Here is a 24,356-nt window from a genome sequence, read left to right on the forward strand (position 1 = left end):
TCCGTCGTGATCCGATTTTTACTCTGATTCTTAGTTACGGAATATACCGGAGAATTTCCGGTTAAAGCCGCCCATTACCGTTAGTTGATAGAAACCAATATGGCCGACGTGTAGCTGGGGAAGAATGAGTTGTTTTTATCAGATTTTATGATATTATGGGAGTTCACGGTAATCCTATTTAATTTTAAGAAACTTTGATACCATTGCATGGTTAATATTATGATGTAAAACATTGCAAAGTATCATTAGAAATTATCTTTTTTGTTTTTAGTGCAAGTTTTAGCATGTCGCCATTTTTTTCAAGTTTAGGTTAAATTTTGTTATGATTTAGGCCTGTGCATGAAAGTTTCTGAAACACCATGCAACATGTAATGTTTTGTTAAAATCCACATTTAAACCAATATTTTTTAATATAATTAATCAATATGGCTGTAACGGGTTATTCAAATTGAGCATAAATTTCACCATAACAGCTAGATTGCAAGATTGCTTTTACTACAGTAGATCTACTTAAAATTAATAAAAAACACAATTACTGTACATTTTCCACTTTTTATTCATTTTGTCAGTACATTTTGTATATGATTTTTTTCTTCACTTTTTAAACTTTTCTTGGGGTCTTAACATGATGACTGGTTACATACTGGTTGAAGTTTGATTCATATTGACAGAAAATGAAGATAGATTTATAGATAAGATAATTTCTAACTTCTTTGTTGGCTTGTAACAAGAACTCTGCATTAATGGTCCAGACTGTGGGCCATGGTGGAAACTTTTCTGGTGACCCCAGAGCTCATTGTATTTTGACGGGACAGACCCTGTTTGTTTCTGACAATATATCAATGACCTGCAGGAATCAGTCTAAAGTAAAACAAGGTTATTTTCGAGTGACTCTTTAGTTTACATGACACTCAATGGATAGACTTGGACAGATTACAAAAAGACCTTGTTAACCTTGAAACTTTATCCATGCTTTTTGAATTACAATTTTATGTCACCTTCCAAGGCCTGCATTGGTTTTGAATAAAATAAGGCACATGTGAACTTAAATCTTAAGAAAATTCTTTGGTCAATATCCAAAACTTATAACTATGTTATGTACATTATTTGTATTTTTGTGATGGATAATTTCCTCTTTATTAACTCTTACATTATCAAAGCTGTTGTATAGCTAAAAAGCACTGAAAATTGTCAAGAGTGCTGTCCTACTGACTGCTCTTGTTGTAAATGTTTTTTCACTGCTACAACATGAATAGTAATATTTTAATCTGACTTTTTTACTTGTAGGTGAAACAACCATGAAGTCTTCAAATTCTCTAAGAGGACAGATGGGACTAAGAAGTGGTCGTAAGTTAAATATTTTTTCTTTTGACATGACTTATATTTGTTATCTTATTATCTAAATGCAAACAAATAATGCCATTATTCAAGACTAAATATGATGTTTTTTTTCAAATAATTTAAAAATATTTAAAAGTTGATAAACTCTATATAGTTTTTGACAGTAGCAGTAGATTTACTAACATATTTATGCTATTTCTAGTCCTAGTTCAAAATCTATACTGCTGTTTTATTTTAGTTTTTTGTGATTAATTTTGATTTTTGTCTTTTGCAGCATTAGCACCAACTTCAGCCAAGCTGACAACACAATATCTGGTGCTTGATCACATGACCAATCATTATAGTAAAATTACTAAAGCTAAGTGTAAGTGGACATATATTTTATAATGATTTCTTTTATATATATCAGAATGGTTATTGGTGGTCAAGTTAGCCATTTCATAATCTTTTCATATATATAAACTTTCTTTAATTGAGTTTTAAGTAGGCAGAGTCTGATTATGCTCATATGATAAATTTCCAGTCTTATTTATAGTAATGGAGATCTTGAGTAAGACTTCAAATAATGATAGGTAGGGGCAAGTAATTTAGAGCTGGCATAACGGTCTTCATAACTAAGAAAGGATATTGCACTTGTTGGAGCATCATTTTTATATTATTTATTATTTCTAAAGAAAAGCCAATTGAAATTCAGTGTTTGTTTTTCTTTCTAGATGTGAAAGTATAATTATTCTTATGTCATTTAAATGATTAATTTTCAGACACCTGTTGATGCTCATTGTTGAATTGTATTAATTCTTTGTTAAATAACTCTAGAGGTGAATTCACACTAATTGCCTCAAAGCAAAATATGAAATGCATGATAGATTGGTAAGAAATCTAAAATGTATAAAACTATTTGTATTACCAAAACTTTCAAAAGATTGATAAATATATTCTTTTCATTTCAGCTGCTATTGACAACAAGCCTCCAAAGTCTATGAGCACAAGTCAGAAAGGTATCACACATGATCATTAACATTTTTCATAGTAATATTTGAACCAAAAACAATTATTTTTGAAAGAGTTAATATGAATAGATAATAACCCAAGTAAACAATTTTAAAAGTAAACAATGAATAATAAATACAGCTACATGTATATATACATGTACATGAAGTATTACTTCTTTTCAAGATTTTGCAAGTTGCACTTATGCATCTTATTTCCTTCTGTTCAATTTACATTTCAACTTCTTATCTTATGCACAAAGCTTGATGAAATAAAATAAAAATAATGTAAAATCTGAAGAAAAATTATCTTACATATATAGGAAATAAATGGATTAGGGTGTCTTGCAGTCTGAATATTTTAGGCTAACTTGATAATTGCTACTGATTCTTTTAATCATATTGTTTACTTTAAATGCATGGTTTAAATAGCTTTTATTTTTAGCTCACCTGTCACAAAGTGACAGGGTGAGCTTTTGTGATCGCTTTTCGTCCGGCCGTAAACCAATTTCATCCAAACTTCACAGGAATGTTCCTTTGTTGGTCACCTTTTAAAATTGTTCAAAGAATTTAATTCCATGCAGAACTCTGGTTGCCATGGCAACCAAAAGAAAAAACTTTTAAATATCTTCTTTTAAAAATCCAAAGAGCTAGATCTTAGATATTTAGCATGTAACATCTTCTACTGAGTGTCTACCAAGTTTGTTCAAATAAAAGCCCTGGGGTCCAAATTGGCCCCGCGACAGGGGTCATTGATTTTCCCTATATGCATATATTGTAAAATCTGAACAAATCTTCCTTTAAAGAACGCAAAGAGCCAGAGCTAAGATATTTAGCATGAAACATGTTCTAATGGGTGTCTACCAAGTTTGTTCAAATAATAGCCCTGGGGTCAAAATTGGCCCCGCCACTGGGGTCATTGATTTTCCTTATAAGTGTATAGCAAAAACTTAAAAATCTTCTTTGAAAAACCCCAAATAGCTAGAGTTTAGATATTAAGCATGAAGCATCTTTTAGTAAGTGTCTACAAAGTTTGTTCAAATAAAAGCCCTGGGGTCAAAACTGGCCCCGCCCCAGGGGTGTCATTGTTTTTAACTATATGTTTATAGTAAAAACTTAAAAAATCTTTTTTTAAAAAACCCAATGAGCTAGAGCTTAGATGTTTAGCATGAAACATCTTCTTATGGGTGTCTACCAAGTTTGTTCAAATAAAAGCCCTTGGGTTAAAATTGGCCCTGCCGGGGAGGGGTCATTGTGTTTCATTATATGTGTGTAGTAAAAGCTTAACATCATGAAACATCTTCTAATGGGTGTCTTCCAAGTTTGTTCAAATAAAAGCCCTAGGGTTTACACTGGCCCCGCTCCGGGGGCCTATATACAGGTGAGCGACCTCAGGGCCATCATTGCCCTCTTGTGTTAGGTTAAATTTTCTGTTTATCCTTTAGCTATATCAATTATTACATGCATTAAGCTCCCTTATTGCTAACAATGAAATGTCTTGCCAATACCAGTATAGAAGAGAGAGCCAGGTTTGCCTGCTTACCTGTGAAACCTGACTAGACTTGACTGACTTATTAACAACGGATAGTTTCAAATGTAAAGCAAGGGAAGTCTATTATACAGAATTACTGGGTAAATGGTTAAAAAGGAAGATAAGATGGTGTATTAATATTTAATTTTATCACATAAATTATGTTTGTATTTCAGCTCGAGATCGTAAGACAAGAGATGTAGTACAGAAGACTGGTCAGAGACCAATGTCAGCCACAAAATCCACACGTCGGCCTCACACAACAACTGGTTACTACAACGATGATGATATATATAATGAAAACCTTTGGGTATAGTCTTCACATTAATTCTTCATTAAATTTTAAATACAAACTGTTATAATGTTTGATTGTTCCATTTTGTCGATATAAATTGCTGGACTTCAAAATAAGTCATATAAGTGTTGAACTAAATAGAGTCATTAGAGAATACCTAATGTTTTTCAAAAACTTTATATTTATAATAAAAAAAATTTAAGGCTAGTATTATGCATTATTATTTAAGATGACTTTACTCAAATTTCATCAGCAGATATGTAATAATAAATTTTTAACTTTTCATTGACCAGACCATCTTAAAAATTGTTTTAAAGATTCCTTAGATGTGTCGATATTTTAATTGAATGTTAATATAAAGTAATAAAGTAAAGTATATAGTAACAATGTAAAAACAAATGGAAATGTTTTTTTAAAACATTTTGCAGGGAGAAGTTGATCCGGAAGATGAAGAAGAGATGATGATACATAACATTATGAGGACAACACTGCGGGAGAATCATGATCCTGATAGCCATCAGGCTGGGAACCCAAACCAGAATCCTGACACGTTCAGTCCATATGCCAGGGTAACACGGCAGAGACCTAGTTCTGCCAGGTCTGCTCGGTCTATGGGCAGTGCTGTTTCTCGAACCATGGTTCAGGTACCAGCAAAGAGAGGAACTTACGATGGGGACTTGCTAGAGAAGAGAGCACAAGTGTTTACAGAACAGAAGCCATTCACTCCCAGAACTCTCAAGACAGACAGGAAGTCACGTCTTAGTCAGTACAAGTACTACAATAAACTACCGCCAAAAGAAGACAAGACTAAGAAACAAGAAGTGCCACAGGAACAAACAACAGAAAAGAAGCAGGTAGAGCCTACAAGTGAATCCAGACCGCAACCTAAACCCAGACACACAAGGCTAGACCGGACTCGTGAAGGTCCAGTAACGATGAACTCCTTAATGTTTGAGACGCTCCATAGCAGAGATTTCAGCAAATATAATGATAAAAATGGACAGAATTCTGACATTCCAAAACTTGATATTTCCATGGACACAGATCATTTGAAATGGATTAAAGATCAGGCTTCTAAAGCTAGCGCGAGAGCAAATAATGATACAATGAAATCAACGGTACACGAAGAGGATCATTTGGACACAAGTGTTGATTTTGGGAATACCGGTGAAATGTCGCTAACATATGGAACACTTGGTAGTTCAAAAACAAGGTAATTACCATACTCAACTTACTCAAAAATATCTGTTTGAGTAAACATGCTTCCATGGACACAGCAGAAATGAGGCTATTTATAGTTATTATGCAATCTGAATAAAAAGATGCAGGGACTTTTTTATCTGTGATACTTATATTAGCAATGAACTGTTAACTGTTATTGCTTTAAGGTTAATGGTATTTATTTATTGTTGTGTTAATGTTGTTGCTCTATAGTTGTAAATATGTTGCAAGTTTTCTGTTTGACTTAAATCTTGCTAAATACACATCAATGACACAAGGAAAATGATTATGGCATTATGAAACAATTCAATCATTTAAAATAGTAGTGATTAATCAAGATTGTTATCATATTCACAAAGGTGTTTTATTTGAAACATGAAAAAGCAAATTCTGAAAAACAAAAAAAGATCCTGTAAAAGTTAGGTAAAAGCAGAATCTTCTGAAACAAAGTGACTTTGTAATAAATAATATGAATTTGAAGCCGAATGTTGATGTTGATTAGTACTAGTCTCAAAACATATTGCATTGCATGAAAAGAAAATGTAGCATAATTTATATCCTTTTTTTTCTAATTTTCTTGTGCATGTTTTTTATTAATACTTACAATGTAACATCTTACCTATGTAACCTACCCAGATATAATTATTTCTCCCCTTCAGACCCACGTTAGGGACAAGTAAGAAGATGAATCCGGAGTAAGTAAATATTCTATGTTATATCCCTAGTACCTCCTAGAAATCTTTAGATTCTTATACCATTATAAGATTCACTATAATAAATTCTCCCTGATCATTTTCTTGTCTTTTTGTTAAACACTACTTCTTTTACTTAACTTGTCTGTATATAACATTTAATCGGTGCATGATTTTTGTTTCCTTTTTCTAAAACTTGCATGATTTTGATCCTGCTTACTTTGGTGTATGTTAAAGTCGGAGGTAATTTATCTCTAAAGTGACTTGATACAGTATGTGCATGATTCTTTTGTTGTTGACATGCAGCAAAACTGTAATGCCTTGTATTATTGCTGCTGTAATTGACATACTTTTTAGTTGGCCGTATATCATGGTGTGTACTTAGAAATACACATTCTCTTACACTAAGCCTGTTGGCAGCTACAAAACTAAGTCAATCCATGCAACCAGTGGCTGGCTGATCACAGTCTGCACTGTTCACTATTCAGTCAGTACATTTTAAAAGGTTTTCATTAAAAATGAGGAATTGTCTTGTCCATATTGAAGATGGACAGGTCTGTTTTAAGATACAAAGTACGGCAAGGGTAAAGGTTATGGACCTGAAATTTTTTTTAGCCCATTATCTTAGATAATCTTTAGCTCGGTTTAGAAAAGCTCGCAAAATTTGTGATTAAAACTTATAAAGTAAACATTGACGAAATAGATTTACTTATACATTTTATACAGAAGAAAACCCAAGCATGTACAGTTACCTCCCAAAAATACAGAAAATACAGGGTGAGTGTAAGTGTTTGGATCACTGGTAGAACAAATGTGGCAAAACAACGCTTTATCTTTGAACTGTACCTGCTACCATTATGCTTTTTTGGTCTCTTTTAAAGTTCTAGTATAAGTAAATTGAAAATTAATTAATCTACCTTCAAGTAATTTAGGTCAGAGAGTAAAAGGTAATTGAAAATTGATTAATTTCTTTTTTATAGAATATGGATTTTTGGATGATATAACTTTTTTATTTGTTAAAGCATATGTTTAAAATTGATGTAAAAACTATATACATTTTTTAACTGTATTATTTTATAATCACAAAATTAGACATTAAATAAAATCTTATTGCACTCTTTTATTTAAACACATAAATTGATAATTGTAAAGATAGACTTCTAACTTTCTTTGTTTAATCTTTTTTTTTTACTTTTTAACTTTGTTCGATTTGCTTTTATTAACTTGAAATTTTGGTGGCTTATGGTTTAGTTAAATTTTTCACTAAACACAATCTTAATGTTTTGTGTATTGAATATTGAAGGAGTAATAAAATGCTTGATCGCTTATTTTCTTGCTTACCTGTCTAATGTATTTCACCTGCCCTTTATTGTACTGTACTGGTGATGGTCATTCTAGCATGTTAAATGTTCATGTTTCACCCTTGAGTTAAATTTATGATGATTTATTTTATATTTGATTCAACAAATGATTGATTTTCTATGTTTTTATGATGTATATGAAAAGCACAGACAAACTGGTAACATCCGTAAGTGACTGTTTGAAAAAAAAAATAAAGACAAGTGATCTTTGATTATATCAGCAAATCTATACATGCTTAAACCTTGTGAAGTACATACCAAAGGAATTTCCTTCCCAAAATGTATATGTATTTATTTCAAACATTTATAGTTTTCATATGAAATAAGTATATCTAAGACATCTAGCTAGCCTATAAATAACATGAGAACATCTTATTTTTACAACAGGAGGAAGCTATGTAACATTATACAGTAATTGACTTCCCCTTTATATTCAGTATTGTTCAAACCACTTAAATCTTATGTACTAGCCAGTAAAAATCTTTTCTTTCCAAATCTGATTGTGTCTTTTTCAAGTACACTTCCTCTTCCAAGAATCTGGGCAAAAAATGTATTTCTTTATCCATAGCAAAAAAAGTTTTTGTTTTTTTTTCAGACAATAAAATGCTTGGCCTTTTTGAATTTCTATCAAGTTTAACAGTTACAATTTCCAATTTGAATCAACGGATTTTTTTTTTAATTCTAAGCTCAACATCTGGGGTCAATCAAGTAAATGATTTTGTACCTTGTTTTTTTTATAGAGAATAGCAATTTATGTGGAAGTTATGATTATATTTACGAATGCAAGAGAAACAAAATATTTGGCGAAGTTTGAATGTAAATCTGTTTTTAACAGAAAAAAAGCAGTGTCTTTACAGAAATAAACATTGTCTTCCTTTGATTTTCCTTGCCATATTATACCAAAGTTAGGTAACAGCAATTATGTTTATATCAGTATTTATAACTTGCGCAGGAAAAACATTTTATATGGTATTAATAATTTTGTTACATTGTAACATATTTTGCACATGATTCACATGTATATTAATATTGTCAATGTACCTGTGCACCAGTTACTATTATAAAATTTTGTTTTGTATAAATTCACATATGGTGTAGATGTAGTGCTCAAGTTTTATTAATAAATCTTATTTTATTAACAATTTATGTTTTGTCTTGAAATACTGATACAAAAATTTCCTACTCAGTTTACAAAGATCTGTTGCTCTGTAGAGATAGATTCTCTCCTATTATTTCACTTTTATTAACACTCAAACTTTTTTAATAAAAAGTAGAACATAAAGAAGCCTTAAATAACATATATACAATATGAACACTACATACTTTTATATTTGTGTTAATTTATAGATTAAATTTTTTAGTTTATTAATTATTTCATTAGGCATCACAGCCACTGATACCTGTCACTGTCTAGTCCTATTTTCTGGTTAAAATAAATTTTGCAGTGTAGAATACCACTGAATGCCTTATTCTAATCACCTGAAGGTTCCTGGTTTGATACCCATTGTTGTATAACTTTAATGTTAAGTAAAGTAAGTAATGTAAAGTCTTTATTTATTGAGGCAACACATTGGATTACCCATTCAAATGTGAATAAAGACGTAATCTTTACTTTAAATACATACTTTATGATACATAAATTTGAAGTCAGATTACAGTTTTACACTACAATTAAATAATTAAGCAGTACATTCCATTACTCTGCTAACTTGAAAGTATTTGCATTCAATTTAATCTACTTTTGAGATAAAAAAAATAGAGGCAGACTTATACATGTACATGTATCTCATTAGAGATCAGTTGCATCCACACTCTAACATATGTTTAACATTTATAAGTTTATAATCTACTATATTTACATTTAAAACATTCCTTGCTTTTTTATACTCCAAAATGAAAGCAAATGAATACGATAAAAAAATATTACAATACCAGAAGCCAGGAATGTTCAGTCCAGTTTGACAATTATCCTCTGTAAAGAGTAAGATGTGAATTAACCTTGAAATCCTGTTACACCGATAATTAGATAATCAAAATTCTGTCAACGTTCACTGACTGATGTAATTTGTTAAAACAAAAATACAAAACAATGTAGTAAAATCCATGAGGCGAGACAAGTTAAGATGTTGAATGATAACAATATATTATCTACATGTACTTTGTCTGCTCTATGAGATATAACTACCTAAGTAGACTTGTTATAAGATATAGGAAAATAAAATAAACCAAACATATATATAGATTTAAAAAAAAATCAAATAAATATAAATAGATTTTTAAAAAAAATCAAACAAATATATATAGATTTAAATCTTTACCTGTTTGAACTGAAAATAATAAAGAAGTCTGTGCTACCAGTATATATACATGCAAGGCTGCACTAGTGTGCATTCTGGCTAAGATCTGTAACTTTGGTAGGCAGTTTTTGTATTTTGATACTGATTTCCCATAAGATATTCAAATGAACTGTTCCAAAATTTTAAATTCAGTAAGTGAAGGGCTAATGATGGTGCGAATTTTAATCATGTTTCTTTCGATTGTGCCTCATATCACTCAGGCTACAAACTGGTGATAATTCCTTGCATACTTAAATCCAATTAAAGATTTTATTAAGTGATGTATTGTATATTTTATTTCTTAAAAATTTACCTAAATTTCTTTATTATACCTTGTCCCAAGTAACAATGACATTATTTGAACCTTTAAGAATTTCCCAGATGATCTGGTGGAGAAAATACCCTTGTAGCTTCTCATGTATTGAATATATTAGACTGTACAAGCATCTTATATTGAACCACATACCTTCATAGCTTCCTAAATGAGAATTAAAATATATAATAGTACAGCAACAAGACATGCAAAAAACCGTCTTATTAGCTCAATAGGTAGAGCGTTTGAATTGGGTGACGTAGGTTTGATTTCCAGACGGTACAGGTCAATTTCATTGTAATTGATCATAAAATCCTTTCTACGGTCATTTGTACTGAACCTCTGCTCTGGCATGTACAGGAGTTACCAGTTCCTTCCGAAAGTGAAAGCAACTGGTACTGGTAAATTGCTTGACAGCCTCCCCAGGAGGGATGCCATGGCTAAACTGTGCTCTGGTAAAGTCAATTTGACTTACTGCCTTGATCTTGAGTGAAAACTACCAACACCACCACAACAAAGCATGCAGTCACTGACATTGACAAATAAAAAAGCTACCGGTATATAAATACAAATGGATAAACTTTTCATCTAAAAGTAGCAGTTTCATGATTAAGTTTACATAAAGCATCAGTTACTATGATGAAAAGATATTTCTGTTAGAAATATTGGTAGGTACATGTATTTCAACTGTTGTATACTACTAACCTTGGTATTGAAGAACAGTATAAACTTAGTGGTTGAATAGTTAACTGACTGATTTGATATTACATATGTTTATATATAACAGATAATAAAATGTTCTAGAACAAAATATTGTAATTCATATAAATGTTGATACCAGATCACTAAGACCTTTTTCAAAAATTTTTATCAAGTAAAGTATATTTAAAGAAAATTCTTTATGATTAATTTCTATTGTTTTTATCAATATTTGAAATCCTTATGGAAAAGGTGCCCATTGTAGACTTATCTTTTTAAAATCAACTCCTAAACTACACTTAACCTTTTATCCCATGAGCATATTGCGAAAAATGGCCGTTTTCATTGAAAAGCCTCCCTTAACAAGTTCAAACTGCTATGAAACTATGAAAAATGCTTCAATACTGATGAAACTTGGCACAAATGTTGACTAGACCATAGCCTCTGAAACAGCATGCTCAATCGTAAATTTTCTGTTACCATGGCAACGGGGGACGTCACAAAATTGCCAAAAATCACTATTTTGCTTTGTTTTTTTTCCATCAAAACTGACTTCAAAGTGCTGCAACTGCTCAATGAATTGAGATAGAGTAAAAGGCTTTTCAGCGTCGGTTACTAGTTACCCTAAGATCGACTTGAGGCCATTTTTAGCCTGTCACATGTCCTAAATATGCTTGGCGATGAGGGGGACTGCAGCCCCCTTCAAACCCTCCAAACAGAAGGGGGCACATCCCCCTTCTGGCAACCCCCTGATGTAACATTTGGATGGGGGACGGCGCCGAAAAAGTGGTCACTTTCTTAAACAACATTTCTCAAACGAAAAACAGTGTTTGGGGCCTAAATAGGGCACTTTTTCACTGTTTGAGGCCTCAAAAAGGGGGGGGGGGGCGCAAAAAGCTGTCGAAACACCCTTATTATAAGGGAAAAGGTTAAATAAGAAGTCCTGAAGTTGGTCAGATTTTACATTTATATTTTCAAGTACATTTTTGTCACATGAGAGCGTGACTTTTCACTGTGACATAAATATTAAATATAATACCAAAATTGCGACTTGCATATATGATCATTAGGGTTTTTTATCTTTATCTTTACAGTTAAAAATACAGAAATTATTCAGACATATATCAAGATTGATGTATTTTATGTTATGTCATTACTCAGCTTTTGTTACAATATATCCTGATTAAAGATAAATCATGACAATAGTTGATATACATTAGGAAATTAGTTCTTCATGTAAATGTCAATTTTATGAAATATGTTATCTTGTTACGGTCAGATAATGTGGAAACTAACAATAATTTATAGGCTCCATAGGCTTAAAGGCTCTAACATTAGGTGTAAAAAAGTAATTTTCAGTTTTGATGAAGGGATTCTAGATCTTCCTGCAGACATAAAACATAAAAAAGATCTTGAAAAAACTAAGTGATGATGATAATTATTTTATAAAAGAAATCCTGAATGAAATTAGTCTGTGCTCTGTAAAAACTTACCAAGTTAATAACACACAGTCCTAAATTACCTTTGGTTAATAATACCAGGCCTCGACACTAACTTTTTTAGCAGGTGGTACGCCGGACCACTAGATTTGAAAGTTAGGTGGTCCTTCCAGAAGTCAGGTGGTCAGTAATCATTATTATGTCATTTAACTGCAAATGTAGAAAAAAATGTTTAAACTTTATGACAAAGATGTATTATTAACATTTAAAGAAAACAGATATTTTTAGATATAAATTTTTCATCTAATCAGAAAAGGGAGAGCAAGTCGGTATGCATTTTATCGTAGAGTTATTTGTTTCAGTAAAAAAAACACAACAGAGCTTTTATTTATGTTAACTTTTATATTAAAGTGATTTCTCCCTCAACTCAAGTTAGGGAATAGTGAAGCCATTTGTGTCTGTTATTTTCTTACTGTTATTCAAATATTCATTGCTGATACGTGGTACGTCTTATAATCATAATAATAACATAGAATCTTTTATAGACTAACATTTTTAATGGAACTAATAAATTATCTTATCCTTGTTTTTGAAAACAAGGAATATCTAAATTATTAAAATAATGACAACGTACATTATTATTTACTATAACTTATCTTATTTTTCTCACAGATTTATAATACAGAATTTTACCTCCCTGTTCCTTGTTGGTTGATATTTATTTTTGACATTGGGTATTCTTAACCTTTTAAAATAATTTTAACTCAAGAAGAAACAGATCTCTTATCTTTAAACAGCTAAAATAAAGATAAATAGCATAGAATTACTAGATGTATTTTTTCCAGTACCTTTAGTTTGCTGCCGTTATTCAAGTATTTGAAATTTAAGTTTATCCTATATCATATAATTACCATCATCGGATACTCACGGTTGATTAACATGTAACATAACATAAAGCCGTGGTTATCAGACGATGCATAATTACTAGCACCATTTGAATGGATTTTGTACCTAAATTTATATAACAAATTCTTAACTCTTTTAACTTGCATAAACAAAATTTTAGCGACTTAAAATGAAAGTTATTGATGACTTAGAACTTCTTGAACTAATCAGAGATTAATGAACCATATACATCAGACATAGATTTTAAACAAAATTATATAACATGTTTTTGACCAAATCGCCATTCTCCCAAATGAGCCTTGCATCAACCAGAAAATTCAAGTGGTCCGACGGACCAGTGGGTTTTAAAATTAGGTGGTCCATGCCAAAATCAAGTGGTCTCGGACCAACGGACCACCGCTAATGTCGAGGCCTGATAATACACATTCCAAAATTACCTTTGGTTAATAATACACATTCCAAAATTACCTTTGGTTAATAATACACATTCCTAAATTATCTGCATCACCAATATCAATATTGGTATAGCACATTTATTAAATTAAAATTAAAAATAGTTATCTTCCATCAGTGAAAGTTATGTCCATTTCATTTTTTGTCACTGAATCTTTGCAGACTAAAAAAAGCATTTTTTCCCCCAATAAGGTTTAATTCCTATAAGTTGTACTACAATTCAATTTGATCCCAGGTCTTACAGAAGTAATGTCAAAGCAAACAAACCCGTAAGGCTTAAATTGAAGATTCTTGGGTGAAGAAGCATTTGTGACGTGCTTAAAATAATGTTCAAAGAAATTTTAAAAGAATTATTAAAATCAAATCTTATTTGCTAAAAGTCTTAACTGGCTTCATCTTATCAAACAATTTTCATGGCTCTTAAAACATTTTTAGATATTCTTCTGTTGCTTTCTGTTTCATATCATTTTGCCAATTATATCTTAAAAACTAATGCCTGATCTTTTAGCTTAGTTAAACTGGAAGTTACATTTACACCAGTTAGTAGCAGACCAGAAAGAATTGGCCCCAGTAATTACATGTATACCATAAATTTAACTCAACACATTTGTGTAGCATGGCTGCATACTAGTATATTAAATGAAGGAGATTTATTTGTCAATTAACTGACAACTTCATAAAATATTTATAAGAACATAATATTTGACAAGCTGTCATCAATATAAGATCAGAATAAAGATGTATGAAAGGTCAGATTTGATAAAACCTATAAAAAGCTATTAACCTAAGCGTACTTAAGCATTTTGTCAAATATCTTGAGGTCAAGCGTTCAATGTTAAAAGTGTTGTATTTTTGACTGGCCAAATTAGGTTTCTGAAATTGATGCTGATTAATTAAACATATAAAGCTGATGTCCAGTGATACATGCAGACTATTTTAATCCCGGCAAGTGAATGCCTTTAGAAAATGAAGCTTATCCTTTTTTGCATTAACTGTAAACTATGGAGCCAGATTTCTGCCATTTTGTTTCATCACCTCTTAAAAGAGGTAGATTATAAAGACACAAAGACAGGATAAAATGCTTACTTAGCGTGCCTTCGCCTTTACTTTTGAGGGTGCCATCATGAAGACACAATATATTTTATGCGAAACGATAATTTAATAGGTGAAGACACAAGATCTTTTTCTGTAGAATTATCATGGCAGGGGATCGAAATCTTCATATCTGTAACACAGTAAAATTATGTAGCAAATTAGATGATAATTTTTGTATTGTTTTAGGGATGAGGAAGCCATGTATGTAAGGTTTATGAGAGATGTAACTAATGAGGTCCTAGACAGGGGAATTTATACAGACAGGTAACATATTGATGATAACTTTATATAGTGTAATATCAGATCTAAATCAACTGTAAGACTATAAAAAATATTAGTTTCTGATTGGGCACAAGCTTGAACATTAAGAGTAGAAACATACAAAAGTCACATATTGCAGTAATTCAATGTAAGTACATTTTGTTGGGCAATTTCAATGCAATAAACAAATGAATGGCTATTACAAATTTTAAAATATGATTCCTTTTCTTTGTTTCAAGCAAAAATATCGTATTTAAATTGGATTGGAAAAGTTTTACTTAGCATAGAAGCCCCATGTGTTTAAACAATGAAGAACATCACGTTTGATTGCTTTATTACATTCTTAAGACATGGTTTGCAATAAGGTACTAATTTTATTATACTTTTTTGCTGTACATAATGTTTTCTTCTGTAATAAGATATAGATCCAACTGATTTAATTTTGCTATGATTATTACAGGGCATTGAGACAAGTGTTTAAATCACATATAGCCAGGAATAAAGGCCATTTAGATGAGGTAAGATTATGAAAAAAAAAACTTTTTGAGGTCAAATATTGTAAAAATATAAAGGAAAGTTATTCTACAAACCCTTGTGTAGGTGTTGCTTGTGCAGGTTCTTTGTGGGCTATATCTTCAGGTCCAATGCATGGATTGGAATCAAACTTCACAAATGCATTTTAATAATCAAACCTATTGCTAGAATTAAATACCATGTTTCTAGCTTGCTTATTGATGAGTTATAGCCCTTGAAGTACTCACATATTCTTGGCAGGTTAACATTTTATATGCAAGTATTATCTCTTCAATGGTAGGCATTCCCTTGAAACTTTTACAAGGTCTTTATTACTTATCAAGATCTGTAACTCCAGCGTTGTTTCTTTTTAGTATGTATATTTTACTGTATTATTCCCCTTTTGAATACCACAAATGAAAGTTGAATCCATACATATAATTCATGTAATTGTTTAATTGTCTTTTGAAATGATTCTATTTATAATTTTTGTAGCTTCGTATGCATGAGATATTGGACAGCATCAGGAAGGAGTTGGACATTCCGCGTTACGATATTGATGATGATACCAGTCTAAATATGACAAATGTTACGGAACCATACAATGAGAACGGCATTGATTCAACAATAGAGCCATACATGTCTCCTGATTATAAACCTTCAAAGTTCAGAGGTCATCATACATTTGATAGTGAAACAGGGTTAAATGGTACCATGGACGCAAGCATAAAATCCAGGGCTTCAAAAGTAAGCACTGTACCGTCTGCTGATTCATATCCATTCAAAAGTGCAGACGACGATGAATTGTATAGTACAATAAGGTCAGATATGAACAATTCTGCAAATCTCACTGACACACAAGCTCTGAAAACATATCAGATGAGCATTAATGAGCAAGAAGAGCTTGAAGAAGGGGAGGTAAATGAAAGTCACGAGGAAGGGGAAGTCACTCCAAGGGAACATCAAAGGGAGGTAAATGTAAGGGCTGTAAGTACTGCTGATAATAGTACAAGAGTTTCTGAAGAGGAAGAAGAAGATTATGATGATGATTATGAAGATGATGGTGATGATGAGGATGACGATGGTCATCATACAACTGAGCCAACAGCCACATACAGAACTGATGATGATGATGATTTTTAAATGATGAAAATATCTATTTTATTGTTAAATGCTATAAGAGTTTATTGTTTATTTGGTTATCTTGTTTATTTGTAAAAGCTTATGTAATTTATTTTATTTGTGAAACTTTAAAAGTTTACTGAATTCAAAGATGTACTAACAAATATGATGAGCTTATGCTATAAAATATCATTTCCGCAAAAATATGTTTTGTTGAATATAAATTCATTATTTTCAATCTTGTAAATATAGCAAATTTACTTGCAAAAAAAGTGATTATGACATTTATTTAAACATGGTGTAAACTATGTGCAAAGTCTCTATGATGTATTAAACATTTCAACTTAGCTCCCACCCCTTATCGAAAGTCTATTTCCAGATGTATATATAAAAAAAATCACAGGGTATTCTTTGTATGATTTTATCTTCATTTCTCTTTTCTATTTCTCTTCTTTATTTTTTTTTGAAGAATTGTTTTTATGTCTGTGATGTCAAAAGAAAGCTGTCTCTTACAAAATCCATCCATATTTGTGATACATGCTTTTATTGTGTCATTGATATTTTGTAATATATCTAATATATCTCACTTAGTGCAATCTCATCCTCATGTCTGTGTTCTATATTTTCACATGTTTTCATTGTAACAATTTGTCTTATCGTCCCTTGCTTTATCATTATCATTTACTAGTTAGTCTGGTGTCATGTAAAGATTGAAAAGTTATAACTTAAAAGTGTGACAAGATTGATTAACAAAATTTCTTTATTAAAAAATTTGTTAGCCAAACGTGCATTGAAATTCGAGTCAATAAAAATCCAGTTTTGAGCCCCTAAATCCAGCTTAAAAGTGTGACAAGATAGGTTAGCAAAATTTTATTTTAAAAAATCTAAGCCCTTGCACAAGATAAGTAACCTTTTAGATTTATCTGCTTTTCAAGATGACACTTTTTGCACAAGATGCCATAAAATTCACTTTTTTTTTGTTTGCAAAATTTACAAAAACTATCAAATCAAATGCCAAAATATGGAACTTTTAAATTTATTTTTCATAGAGTAATGCTTTTCTATACTCATTATAGATTTGAATATGATAAAAATTTAACATTTGTTCTAATAAATACATTTGCTTGATATTCATTGACTGTTGGATATCGAGTACTTCCTTGCACTGCAAAGGTACCACTCTAGTTGTATCTGTCACACTTCCTGGTCATGAAGGTCATTAAGTTCATCCAACATATCTTAAGTTTTAGTTTTGCATTTTATTTAAATGTTTCATATACATACATGTATATATTCTTTTTTTTCACAATCTTTTGAGTTTTGATATTACAATTACATTAGTCCTTTTTTATATTTTTGGCACATAGATGTATTTTCTCTGACTTATAGATATTTAAATATTTGTCTGGTGTTATTGTATACATGAATGTAAAGGAATAATTGGTATTTAATATGAAATAAAAATAAAACAAAGCTCACACTAAAAATGTCATTAGAAAGAAACTTAAAGTTCTTCATGTTTGTATTTCATTAGAATACATTGTATCCAAATCAAATTATGACTGATTCCAAGATGTATGCTTATTTTTTCATGTTGTATTATTTTTGTTGTTTCCACTTCATCAAATATATAATGAATAGTTATAAAGAAAGACAGACATGTGAAAATGGCTTTATTAAAAGTTTTACAATAATAATGTGATATTATATTTGCTCTTGAATGGCTCAAACTTTGTGTATAAACATGGCTATGTTTTATTGGTTTGTGATAACTACTTTAACATTTGTGATAGCTATTCTACAGGGAAGTCTCTAAAAAATTTTATTATAACAGGTATTATGATATTGTTACAAAATTTACAGTAAAGTTTATGAATATTTATGCCTTTGAATTTTAGAGAATATCAATAAATGGCATACTGTAGGTCTGGAGTACAAAGAATGTTTCAAATAATTGATGCTCATGTTCTTAATACATACTGTTGAATTTAATCCCTGTGATTTAATGTGTAAACTTTATTACAACCAAAAAAAAATACATTTTATTGTTTGAAGTAAGTGGAATAAAATTGTTAGTCTACATTTATAGGTGAATGAAACCTAATAATTATGTAACTCTATCAAACCACATGACACTTTTTGTCTACTAAAACAAATTGATTACTTAAATTTATATCGTAATGTAAATTTAATGATGAATAATAATGAGACATTTACTAAACACACTTTCTTTTTTGTAGCTTCTAGTTTTTTTTGTAGGTACATGTACTTGGATATGACAATACTGTTTAATATTCTATTGACATATAGTCCGTTTTTAACAATTATTGTAAAAATTGGTGGTTCACTATACAAAGTGTGTTTTTAATATAATTTCTATTTATGGTGTTTTAAATATCAACCAACTTGATACAATTTATGTACAAAGAACATGTGATTTTAGTAATAATAATATGATTTTAAAAATTATATGATTTCTTGCACTTAGATATTTGATTTCTGATGTTAATATATATGCTTTGTCACTGAGTCTAGTTAAAATATATATTATATCTTACTTTTATGTGATTTCATATATTCTTTATAGGAGTTTCATTACTGCTGACTCACTTTTTCAGTATTGTTGTTATCTTAAATTACTGCTGTCATAGAAATATATTTGATAGAATTTATAGCACTGTTATTATATCATGTTTTATAGATGATATCCTGGTTTAACGTTAGATGGTCTTATTATCTTTAAATAGGTAATTTAAATAGAATTTACTGCTGTAGAGAAACGTATTTATATCAGTGGCTTTCACTGTATGTATTTTGTCTTATATTTCATTGTAAAGGAATGATACTATAATATTAAGATTTTTCTATTTCAAGGGAAAAATAATGAACTGAAAATGTATTATTAAATTCTTTATTTTGTCTTTTTTCTCTCTTATTAGAAGTGATAAAAGATAAACTAGATTTGTTGTGTAATTCAAGTCAGAAAAAAAAACTACAACAGAATATTTATGCATTATTTTCACTGACACAAGTTCCTGATTTTATTCTAGATATACTTGACTGCAAGTATCAGATTTTTATGTGACATAGATTGAGAATATTTCATATAGATACTTATATTTATTATAACAATATTTTGATATGTAATTACAGTTTATTGGTGTTATATCAGACTTGTTTCTTTTTTCTTCATATTTTATCATAGAATAATTATGTTTAAATGAATTTGTTTTACATTTTAATTATAGGATATTTTATAAGCTTTTTTGTACTTTATATTGGGGAAAGATAAGAAATTGATTCTCCTGGGGTTGGAACACTCACCCCGCAGATTCAATGCAGTTTACAGTAATTCTATCCTATTTAAATACTCTTCAAAGTGGAGGTAATATATAAGAGGGCTCATACCTTATTTTGTACTGTATATACATTCATTAAAGACATATAATTGCCATTTTTATGATTCTCCAGAAACATTCAAGTTTTTAAAACTTTGAAACAAAGAAAGATTTGTTTACATTATTTCCAGTGTTATGATTTTTCATAGATTAATTTGTAGACATGTTTTTTTTTAATTTAAAGATCAAACTTTAATCCAGAATTTTTCTTTCAAAGATATAAAGATTTATAAATTTTACAATTATAATTATACAAATGTATATATATATTAGCTGATGTATTTAAAGTAGTAGTGCAATAGGTGTGGTTGTGATGCAATTTATAAAATTATTATAGCTTTATAATTATATGGCTGCAATTTATAACATTATTATAGTTTGATATATGGCAACATTTCTAAAATTATTTTAGCTTTATATATGACTGCAATTTCTAAAATAATTATAGCTTTTTTTTCTAAAATTAGTACAGTTTGATATTAGGGCATAATTTCTAATGTAATTGTTGCAACAATTTCTGAAATTATTATAGTTTGATTTATGGCCGCAATGTCTAAGTGGTATATGACTGCAATTTCCTACATTATAATAGTTTGAAAATATGACTGCATTTTCTAATATTATTATAGTGTGATGGTTGACAAAATTTCTAAAATTATTTTAGTTTACATATAGCTGCAATCTTTGTTGATGTAAAAAACAACAACAAATCAAGAATATCCTTTATTATTATTATCTGGTTTATCATTTGAAAAGAAGTTTTTTATTTCTTAGTTAGTACTTTTCAAACAGAGTCATTATATTTGGAATATAAATCTTTTTAAAGGTGGTTCCTACTCACAAGTTTGACTATGCTTTAGTTATGTTTATATCAACATTTTTGTGCAACATTGTTATCAAATGCATTTACTATTGAAGAGTAAATATGGCAAAACCTGTTTGTAAATTTTTGAAATAAAAGTTAAGGTTAACCTTGAGTTTACTGGTTGTTAATTTTGCTCATGTGTAATTTGTATTTGTTGTACATTCTGCTGACACATAGCAGTATTATTATGTATTACTTACTGCATTCATTTATATCATGAAATATGCAATCTTATATGTAGGCATGATATAATAAAACTGAAAATGAAACTAGAAAACGGACCATGACCCCTGTTCTGCTGATTTCTTGCTTTTATTGTAGTTTCTGAAGATTTGACATCATGTGTCAAAAACTGTTGGGAGCATTTCTAAATGTTTTGTGTGTGTTTTACTGTAATGCAACATAATTGCCATGTATAATGTCCCTTTAATGGGTTAAAATATGTGCTGTCTGTAAATAATGTTCAAAATCTCATTATTAGTAGTAACTTTGCATTAATTCACATACATTCCACCTAACTGTTATGAATTTGTGTTGTTTGGGGGCTGAGTTAGGTACAATCATAACAGGGGCATATTTTGAAAAAAAAAGTATGGTACAAATGAATTTAGTTAAGTAATTATTAGTTAGTAATTGTATACAGCTGTGATAATTGATTGACTTGAAAGTAATGAAAAATTGTTCCCACTGTAGCTATTTTTGCTACAACTGCATTTGAAAAATCATGAACGTGTCAAGAATATCTCCGATGTTATTAAAAGTGAAACAATCCTATCAATTTAAGCTTGAAATGTTTTGTCTGAATTACTTATTCATTGGTCATGTTATAGGAAACTTGATGATAAAAAAGGGGATTTCTTGTTGCTATTGTTACTAATGTAAATTGGACAAAATTCACTGTGCATGTATTATATAAACCTATCCCCTGATGGAACCAAAGGTGATTAGCCTTTGCCACCTGTATAGAGTCAGGCCAACCTGTACATCCATGCAGTCTGTCTGGGCTTTATACTGTTAGTAGTTCAATTTCTGTATTTTGATAATGAAATCTTTATTAAAAACTTCTAAATTAAAAAACATGGCAAAGGCAAGAAAGGTCAGGGTCTATAGAGACAGTGGCACTGTATTGATACTTGAGGAGACATGTCATAGAAAATTTTGAATTGTTTTTAAGAAAATTGTTTTATTTGAAAGAATTGTTACATATTGTACTAACATGCATTCTATTACATTCCATTATCACAGTATGAGAAAATTTTATTCCAATTTTAAGGTTTTAGGGAAAGTGTATTATTATTCAGAAATCTTTTACATACTTGTTGCTAAGAAATAAATGTTATATTGAAAATCTTCTGTGTTTGTTGTTATATAACTTTAAATTTCTTTAAATGTCCAACCTGTCTAGATTTCAAAGTGTATCATTTTGCTCAAATTATTTTTGTGGCTCCAGTTTGCAGCTACAAGACATAATTAAACTAGAAATGTGTCCATAGGACACGGATGCCCCCACACGCCACTGTTCTGTCAATCTTATGACTCTAGGTCAAATATTTTTTGGACTACATGTGCCACAAGTTGAAAACTAAAAATCAACAAAGGGCAATAATTCTGTTAAATTTGGTCGCAGCAAAAATTCCTTCCTTTACTACCATCTACACATTAAGGTTGTTAATCCCTGTAAGTTTAAGCAAAATCTGCCATCCGGTTTAAGAGGAGTAGCGTTCACAAAATTTCTACACAGTATATAATGAAAAAATCAACAAAGGGCCATAATTATGTTAAATTTGGTTGCAGCAAAAATTCCTTCCTTTACTGCCATCTACACATTACGGTTGTTTATCCCTGAAAGTTTAAGCAAAATCTGCCAACCGGTTTAAGAGGAGTTGCGTTCACAAAATTTCTACATAGTATTTAGTGAAAAAATCAACAAAGGGCCATAATTCTGTAAAATTTGGTCGCAGCAAAAATTCCTTCCTTTATTGCCACCTACACCTTAAGGTTCTTCATCCCTGGAAGTTAACGCAAAATCTGCCATCCGGTTTAAGAGGAGTTGCATTCACAAAATTTCTATATAGTATATAGTGAAAAATCAACAAAGGGCCATAATTCTGTTAAATTTGGTCGCAGCAAAAATTCCTTCCTTTACTGCCATCTACACATTAAGGTTGTTCATCCCTGTAAGTTTAAGCAAAATCTGCCATCTGGTTTAAGAAGAGTTGCATTCACAAAATTTCTACATAGTATTTAGTGAAAAAATCAACAAAGGGCCATAATTCTGTAAAATTTGGTCGCAGCGAAAATTCCTTCCTTTACTACCATCTACACCTTAAAGTTGTTCATCCCTATAAGTTTAAGCAAAATCTGCCATCCGGTTTAAGAGGAGTTGCGTTCACAAAATTTCTACATAGTATATAGTGAAAAAATCAACAAAGGGCCATAATTCTGTAAAATTTGGTCGCAGCGAAAATTCCTTCCTTTACTACCATCTACACCTTAAGGTTGTTCATCCCTGTAAGTTGAAGCAAAATCTGCCATCCGGTTTAAGAGGAGTTGCGTTCACAAAATTTCTACATAGTATATAGTGAAAAAAATCAATAAAGGGCCATAATTCTGTTAAATTTGTCGCAGCAAAAATTCCTTCCTTTACTACCATCTACACATTAAGGTTGTTAATCCCTGTAAGTTTAAGCAAAATCTGCCAACTGGTTAAAGAGGAGTTGCGTTCACAAAATTTCTATATAGTATCTAGTGAAAAAATCAACAAAGGGCCATAATTCTGTTAAATTTGGTCGCAGCGAAAATTCCTTCCTTTACTACCATCTACACATTAAGGTTGTTCATCCCTGTAAGTTTAAGTAAAATCTGCCATCCGGTTTAAGAGGAGTTGCGTTCACAAGATTTCGGGACGTACGGACGGACGGACGGACTGACGGACTGACGGACGGACGGACGGACAAGTGCAACGCTATATGCTCCCACATTGTGGGGGCATAAAAAGTTGAAACCTACAAAATTAATGACCTGCTAACACATACATCAAAATCAAACTTGGCAATCAGCTGTCTCAGATGCAACTTAATTTGATTGTTCAAAATGAATTTAATTGGTCCTTGTCAAAGGCCACTAGAGCACCAATAATAGAAAAACCTTTGAATTATCTTTCTGAATATATAGATTTTTCAACACAGAATATTGTATAATTCATGCTGAAATATACAATTATAACCTGTGAATGGAAGTTAATATCAAACACATTCTTTTGATAATCTTCATTAAGAAATATTATAAGATTAAATAAAAATATATCTGTAAACATTTGGTGGAACTAATGTAGAATTTTTGCTGGTCTGTTTACTCATCAAAAACTAAAGATTTTAATTATGCAGTTTGATTATAAAATAAGGAAATCAAACCATTTGTAAGTACATGTATTATTACATGCACTAATTAAAGTAATTTTAACTATAGATATTTTCAAATTGGTGTTTTTCCAACCTCTACCATTCTATTTCTGTCAATCAAGAAG

The 24,356-nt window shown here is 30.5% G+C and overlaps 1 protein-coding gene across 2 annotated transcripts; it reads left to right on the forward strand.

Moving 5' to 3' along the window:
- The first annotated feature begins 17 nt into the window (after positions 1–17).
- Positions 18–17,308, forward strand: LOC132727584 (glutamic acid-rich protein-like). 2 transcript variants are annotated; one of them, XM_060713137.1, is made up of 11 exons: positions 18–168; positions 1,288–1,347; positions 1,616–1,705; positions 2,292–2,339; positions 4,038–4,171; positions 4,585–5,369; positions 6,037–6,072; positions 6,796–6,846; positions 14,858–14,935; positions 15,393–15,450; positions 15,941–17,308. In XM_060713137.1, exons 1-11 carry the CDS (start codon positions 156–158, stop codon positions 16,586–16,588), a joined length of 2,001 nt encoding a protein of 666 aa, XP_060569120.1. In that variant the 5' UTR covers positions 18–155; the 3' UTR covers positions 16,589–17,308. The 2 variants fall into 2 exon arrangements, with proteins under 2 accessions (XP_060569120.1, XP_060569121.1); XM_060713138.1 differs by lacking the exon at positions 6,796–6,846.
- Positions 17,309–24,356: the final 7,048 nt, after the last annotated feature.

The sequence above is a fragment of the Ruditapes philippinarum genome, unplaced genomic scaffold (assembly GCF_026571515.1).
Source record: "Ruditapes philippinarum isolate M1 unplaced genomic scaffold, ASM2657151v2 ctg849_1_1_1_1, whole genome shotgun sequence".
NCBI classification, from domain to species: domain Eukaryota; kingdom Metazoa; phylum Mollusca; class Bivalvia; order Venerida; family Veneridae; genus Ruditapes; species Ruditapes philippinarum.

What these genes read in the sequence shown, in the direction of transcription:
- LOC132727584 (XM_060713137.1), top strand. An exon ending in GATGGGACTAAGAAGTGGTC is followed by an intron (nt 1,348 to 1,615) that starts GTAAGTTAAATA and finishes TGTCTTTTGCAG; the next exon opens with CATTAGCACCAACTTCAGCC. An exon ending in AGGGGAATTTATACAGACAG is followed by an intron (nt 14,936 to 15,392) that starts GTAACATATTGA and finishes TGATTATTACAG; the next exon opens with GGCATTGAGACAAGTGTTTA.